The 7,619-nt window shown below is 44.4% G+C and overlaps 1 protein-coding gene across 1 annotated transcript; it reads right to left on the bottom strand.

Moving 5' to 3' along the window:
* Positions 1-5,627: 5,627 nt before the first annotated feature.
* Positions 5,628-7,184, bottom strand: Suc1 (beta-fructofuranosidase). Its single transcript, XM_028176551.2, has one exon. It carries the CDS (start codon positions 7,167-7,169, stop codon positions 5,703-5,705), a length of 1,467 nt encoding a protein of 488 aa, XP_028032352.2. The 5' UTR covers positions 7,170-7,184; the 3' UTR covers positions 5,628-5,702.
* Positions 7,185-7,619: the final 435 nt, after the last annotated feature.

Here is a 7,619-nt window from a genome sequence, read left to right as displayed (position 1 = left end):
TAAGTATAGAAAATAAATGATGACTAATTATAATAAAATACGAGCATCCCTCGTCATGGTGACTAGTGACCGTTGCTCACAGACGTCTACAGGAGCACAGCCAAGGAGCACACAACCACTGAGGACTCTTCTCAAGCCTCGCTTGAAGAAGGACATGTCACATCCCTCAGGAAGCATCTGAGAGAATTATTATATATCTCAAACATTATTTTCGAAAAAATTTGGGCATAAACGCTAGGGCTATATGTAGTAAGGATATACTCTGCTTCGGTGGTAGCTGCTACGATGGTAAAATCGAGATAATGGAATCATCTCAGATGTATATAGCTGTTGGGTGACGTGTTGGTTAGTGCCGGGGTCCTGCTTTTGGCAGCCACACAGCTAAGTATCAAGAGATTCTGAATAGCCATTACTAAATTGTCAATTTTTGTAACAACCTTCACCAATAGCATGAAGAACTCGATCTCATGCTTAAAATGGGTGACTTTAGCTCTGCCAACCCCTTTGCGCTGATGAACATCAGGGCAGCCGTGGGATCGTCTGCCCATCTAGAACAAATCGGTTTTATACACAAATTGGTACTAGGAGCTCGTGTATGACATGTCATTCAAGTAGTGTCCTTATCACTGTATTACACTAAACTATAAAACTACTAACTACTAAACAATAAAAAAAATTACTCCATACTAACGTTCGTTTGCGATCTAAAATGATATTCTGAAATTCACACAACATTAATTTGAGTACTCACAGTTGGATATGTTGCATATGAACTGAATGGTTATGACATCTCGGCGTGTGTCTGCAGAACGAAGAGCCCGTGTGCACCAGGGCTATCTTACTTATTCATTTACTGATTTATTTAGAATTGTGCAACTGCTTTTATTAGATGCTATTTGAATTAGGGCTCAAAGCACGTCTCCTATCTGAATACCAGTAACCGCGTCCGGAGACACGAGTCCGCACAGGTTGGCACCATCGCTCAGTCGGGACAGCCGGATATTACACAGATGAGACTTTGACTCCATGTCTCAAGGGTCTCATTGTGGTGTTTAGGTATCAACTACGATAACCACTTAGCTCCGTCGCGCTGGGAGCTCTACACACTGCGCTACCACCAGGTATTGCGTAATTTTTCAATAATTTCGAGTGTACTTTTATTGCACGATGTTATTCCTTCACTGTGGAAGTCAATCGTGAACATATGTTAAGTAAGTAGTTCATTAAACAATTTACCTACCTGCAGCATTTAGTGGTGCGGTCGTCGCTCGACACGAGTACACTGCGCCTCTCTTCGATGTCCATGGACTCCGATAACCACTTAACAACAGGTGGGCCGTGAGCTCGTCCACCCACGTAAGCAATAAATAAAAAATACCGATGCTTCTAGACAGTAGCAACGTGAGAGGCGTGGCTGAGCTCTACGTAGCGCTAAAGCAATGTGTCAGGTTACGTTGTGCCTTCTGTGAGCCCTTGAAACTAAAGTCTCAATCACATCGTAATGGTAACTCCTCCTCCTCGCGTCATTCATTTTTCTCATTACTGAAGGCCGTATGTATCAGTTTCTCCCCTACGATTTCCCTCCATCTGCTGCGATCCTTAGCTTCATGAAGGGCATTGTGGAAGTAAATGTTCAGAGAAGATCGTATTTGTTCCGACCATCTCGTGGGACTGCGTCCTCTGGGACGTTTGGCATCTACCTTCCCTGTCACCATCAGCTGTTCTAGATTGTGACCCTCTTTACGAGCAATATGTCCGAAGAGTTCCAGCACTCTACGAAGGCATATAGTGTAATAATGTGTATAGTAATAGTAACTGCCTCGACCTTTATGCTCACGACTGCGTTGCGAGCGAACTAAGTGCAATAGCGGTTCTTACCCGTGCAAGCTCACAACACGCCTACGAGTAAATAAACGATTTTTATCACGATATAGAATGTTTCGTGCACTCGTGTCGATGAATGAAAATGAACATCAGGCCATCCCTGGCCCGGCTCGGCTCGTGTAGCGGCTGCGAGCTGCCACCGCGCTGTCAGAATGTAACGAGAGATGCTGTAGCTACGAGCCGCGGCGCGCCATCACCCCCTACACTTCGCAATGGTTCATGAAATATGCATTTTACTGTTGCACTGAATTATGTACAGCTAATTCTTGGTACTAGAGGTCCCGCAGTAGTCGAAATTCGACTATAATAATTAATTTGAATTGTAAATTTGTACACTATTATGATTGTATTTTATACTTCTATAATCACAAATTTCGCCAAAAGTACACTATAAAAAATATTAATAAAGATAAACAATATTTAATCTATTCTCAATTTGACAACAGACGTCAAGAACAAAAGTTGGACAATAAATAGTTGCATGCGTGTGTGCGTCAAATACATGGTATGTAGTGTGTGTAATGTTTTCTTTATTCATTTAATGTATCTTTTATGCATTATTTAAAAAAAATAGCATTGTGCACTTCTTCTCTATATTCTCTATAAGTCTGGAAAATTTCATACTCCTCCGTCCGCGCAATTTTCGTAAAAAGGGATACAAATTTTTTGCTTCACGTATTAATATATAGATGCTACAGAAACAAATATTGGAATAACGATAATTCACAATAATGTCGATACTTAGTTCCAAACAAAGATATTTCAATATGCATCTGTAGATCATTAGGAGCAGAGTGGTAAAGTTTTCCCAGTATATTTTGAACAATTATTTCATTGTCCTGCCGTGCACATTTTTTAGATACAGCCGGGTGTTGGTGCTTGAATAGTTACAGCAAGTGTGTGAGGTTGTTCGTATGCGGCCCGGTCAGGTACAGGACGACACTAAAACGCCTAACAATATAAGAATATACTAAAATAATAACATAAACATATGTCGTGTAACGTGCACAGTGTAGTGAATGCAATACGGACGGGCGCGCGGGCGGACAGCCGCGAATATGTAAATGTGATTGGCAACAAAATTTACGTTCCACGATGTGAAGATGAATTTTCCTGTACATGCGTCATAACGTTGTGTTGGTGAGGATGTTATGAAAAAAGTTTGATGTAATTTTACTGTTCTCTGAGAATATCTGTGGGGATTCGTAGAACGAATACATAGTATGTATGTATATCAAAATTAAACAATTTTTGGTGGTACTGTGGTACTCCACGAACGAGTATGCGGTCAGCCTGACGGTAAGTTGTTTCCGTCACTTACACATCATTGATTAATTTTATTAGACTTATGTGTGTTAGTGTGTGTGTGTGTGTGTGTGTGTGTGTGTGTGTGTGTGTGCGTGTGTGTGTTAGTGTGACACGCATTAGTGTTGGTCGGCCTACACTGCACCATTGCTCTGTAGCTACTGCTGTAGCTGTTACTAAACATATGGTTCAGATTTGATTTTTATAGAAAATCTTTCCACCACCATAGCAGTTACTAATTAACACAAATTAAACTCCACGTAATAATTGATTATAATGATGATGATCTAAGCTCTGTATCCTATCCGCGTGTTATCTTTTAGGTGGTCGATAATTTAAGATAATATGTAATGGCTCACGACAGGCAGCCGTACCCACGAGGCTGGATCTCGCTGGGCAGGTGGCAACACTAACACAGCGGTGCTCTCTACGGACACAAAGACTTTAACATAGACCCGGCCACGATCGCTCTCCGGGACTCTAATACGTTACTACTCTAATAGTTAAGCTTTGCTTGAAATCCATTAAAATTCTAAAACTATCCGGTTGCCTGTGGCACTGCTCACGTCGGCGAACACGGACGAGACTAAAGTCATATTGAATGCCCGCGTAGTGTTCGCTCCAATAAAGATCGGGCACCCTAGACCTTACAGAAAGAAATCAATCGTTGGATCTTTTTTTTATTGCTAGATGGGTGGACGAGCTCACAGCCCACCTGGTGTTAAGTGGTTACTGGAGCCCGTAGACATCTACGACGTAAATGCGCCGCCCACCTTGAGATATAAGTTCTAAGGTCTCAAGTATAGTTACAACGGCTGCCCCACCCTTCAAACCGAAACGCATTTCTGCTTCACGGCAGAAATAGGCCGGGCGGTGGTACCTACCCGCGTGGACTCACAAGAGGGGATCAACTCGGATGGCCAACGTTTGGGAAACTGCACAACATTTTCTCACCTGATATACCGCAGTATCTCAAAAACAGTCTGACCAGTGTGTGCGACCAGCGATTACATACGGCGCTGATATGTGCTCGCTCATGTCGGATGTCTCAGAAGGCTCAAAATCTACAAGAGGTAATGGAGGAGGCTACGCTATGCGCAGAACTCCCCTGCACGATCGGTCCTGTTCAGTTCTGCTGCTACTAAACGGTAAGGCTAAGACGACCAAATTTCCTTCAATCCACTGGTTCACTCGAGAGTAAGTCTAGAAATAAGATTGGGAGCTCTTTGAGGGTGTGACCGGACCACTTTCCATTATAATGCTATTCAAGCACTATAATTCGGTCACCAAAAGGACGTGATCCTCTGTCCGTTGGTCGTGACAAGTGATGAAACATATTTATTGCACTAGGCGTTACTGCCTCTACCCACGTTGAGACGATGAGACATGAGATTTGAGTCTCTATTATGTAGTACAACGACTGCCACAGTCTTCAAACCAGAACGCAATTCTGCTTTGCGGCAGTAATAGGCGGGCTCACAAGATGTCGTACCACCAGTAGTCAGATAAACGTAATTAAAATGCAATAAAACTGAACTTAGTTCTCAAGCGGCCGATTCTAGCAGATAGTCGCTCGGCCGCAGCGAGGAATCAGCGCTGCATTGATTTGATGTCATTTTGTGAGTTTCTCGCCGCATCATTTCAGTGGGTCGCAATTCCTTCCAATGCGGTACCTAGTAGATTCAGGAAGCACTGCTCTTGCTAAGGCTGTTGTTAGCAATTCTCTCAGGTAGACCCCGTAAGCTCACCTACCGGTCCGCGCCAAGTTGGAATAGCCCCTTAGTCTACCAACAATTAACTAGGGAAAAAAGTATAGGCGAGGCGCCTGCTTCGTACATTTATAGTTGACCAATAAAAGTGATCGCTCTGTCCCGAGGGTCTCGTAAACAAGAGCTGCACAACTATAACGACCACTGGCTGAGTTCCTCCCAGCGCGGATTCGTACATTTAAATGGATTCAATTTATATTATTTAAGCAACAAAGTTCTTTACAGGAACAAATTACAGTCATGAAACGATTATGTTCGTTGTAAAATGTTTAGTATTCACGTATTATTTTAATGGTTTTTGATGACGTAAAAACGCGACACCAAACCCCTCACGAAGAATATCGGGCAAGGCTATGGCATCAAACTACAGTACAATATAAATAAATAGTGGAATAAGTACATAAGGCGCTCGGTGCACACGTATCCACTCATGGTTGCTGCCTAGCAAGTACGTATGTACTTCGTACTTAGTTCGTATTCGCGGCCAATGCTGATGGGGGCGTAAGCTTATTAGACTTAAAATTACACTTAAAGTTCTTAAGTATCTCAAACATGTTATAACTTATTAACCTTGTGAATTTCAGCGCCTTATTATATCATATTTTTAGTGCATTATCCAACGTATGCAGCAACAATACGTAACCTGCGCTTAATCTAATAAAAAAATAATTTAAATAGCACACTTTGTAACTCCAAATATATTTCTAATTGAATTGCACAAGAAAACTGAAAAAAATCACACGCTTAAGCGGGTACACTTCTCCTCAATCGATACGCTTCTACAGACAAGGTTTGCGGGCTGGTATTCCTCACGACCCAATCTCCATCAGAGAAGATTCTCGAACTGAATACTACCTCACCTTCTCCACAGAACAACTCCAAAGAACTTGCATCCAAGAACAGTCTCCACGAGGTCTTACCGATTGGAACCCATTCCACTTGCCTTACTTCTCCGCTCCTGTTAACAATCACTTTACCGACTTCAGGATCCCACGTCACTGTTGTGACAAGACCTCCTTCTTTACCTTGAATCAGCAACTCAATCTTCTGCTCAAGATGTCCTTGTAGAATAATTTCAGCAGTTGGGCCGAATTCTATCGCTTGCTGGGGCTCTAGGTCACCGTTATGGACGCTATCGGTTCTCAGATCTTGGATTCCTTCTAGTGGGTTCATGGTGATCCGCGTGCCGATCAGCTGCAGCTCTCTAACGAGCGTCGTCGTCCCCGCCCAGCCGTCCTCTTCCTCAAGGTGCGGCACTTCCCACATATTGAACCAGCCAATCAGGTACGTCTTGCCGTCGACCTGTATGGTCTGAGTCGCGTAAAAGTCGTGACCGTAATCTAATTCTTGGAAATTCTTATCAGTTTTAAATTTAGAAGTTTCATAGTCGAATTCCCCAATATAGTATCCGGTCTGATACGTGTTCTTGTATCTGTCGCCTTTCGGTTCCAAGCCTTGAGGGGACCAGAGGAAAATGGTTTTCCCGCCGAGTTCGAACAGATCGGGACATTCCCACATGTAGCCCATGTCGCCGTCTGATTCTCCCAAGACCGACAAAAACTCCCAATTAAACAGATCCCCTGATCTGTAAAGGAGCACTCTTCCCTGTTTGTTTCTTGAGCTGCCAATGACAACATACCAATGATCTTCGAATTTCCAAATCTTGGGGTCTCTGAAATCAGCTGAATTGTTGGGCACGTAGGAGAGGACTGGATTGCCTTCATATTTGCGGAAGTTAACTCCGTCGTTACTGAAGGCTAGATATTGAGTTTCGTTGTAAAACGGGTCCGTGTCGGTAGTGACGCGACCCGTATATATCAGAACCAGGTCGTCTCCGTGGACGATGGCACCGCCTGAGAAGCACATTTCGGTTTCAGGGATCAGGGCCGTAGAGAGCTGTTCCCAGTCGATCAGGTTGCTACTGGAAGCGTGACCCCAGTGCATCGGACCCCGGAGGCTGTCATAAGGGTAAAACTGATAGAAGAGATGGAATTTTCCTTTGTAGTATGAAAAGCCGTTAGGGTCATTCATCCAGCCGACGGGCGGGGAGATGTGATAGTGCGGGCGGTACCGCGGATTGATTTGGACCTTTTTATTCGCGATGTATTCTTCAAGTTCTCGCTTGGCGGTCTCACTTTGCTGGCGGAGAACTTGTCCCAGCGTCACGGCGAGCACGGCGGCCAACGCCACCGGTGTGCTCCAGGCGAACATCACTAATACTAGTTGAAATTCGCGTATGGCCGCCACCTTTTATACTCGGCCCGAGAAGCGACCTCCATTTCGATAACATTATCTATGGAGTGTTTCGTGTGGTGCGAGGAGGCGACGCGATGCGTGCCACTTCGATAAAGCGGCACGACACGAGAACCCTCTCATCGTGGCCGCCGGTAACTACATTTCCGATCCTGCGGACAGAATGGAAAGCAGTCGACATCGCCCCAAACACGTCACTTCGGATCCTCCCGATCCACTAACGGTGCTTTTAGGTACCTCAAGCACCGGCCGTCGTTCTCGTCGAGCCCGTCGCTTGCGACGAAGGGCTCGATGAGTAAATTAACCCTCAGACACAGCCCACTGAGTTTCTCGCCGGATCTTCTCAGTAGGTCGCGTTTCCGATCCGGTGGTAGATTCTGCGAAGCACGGCTCTTGCTAGGGTTTGTG

Source organism: Bombyx mandarina, chromosome 17 (assembly GCF_030267445.1).
Source record: "Bombyx mandarina strain Sakado chromosome 17, ASM3026744v2".
In the NCBI taxonomy this organism is placed as follows: Eukaryota; Metazoa; Arthropoda; class Insecta; order Lepidoptera; family Bombycidae; genus Bombyx; species Bombyx mandarina.
Note: the sequence above shows the minus strand (reverse complement) of the source record. Positions and strands in the feature narration are given on the sequence as shown.

Coding starts and splice junctions, on each gene's coding strand:
- Suc1 (XM_028176551.2), bottom strand. CDS start 7,169: ATGTTCGCCTGGAGCACACCGGTGGCGTTGGCCGCCGTGCTCGCCGTG.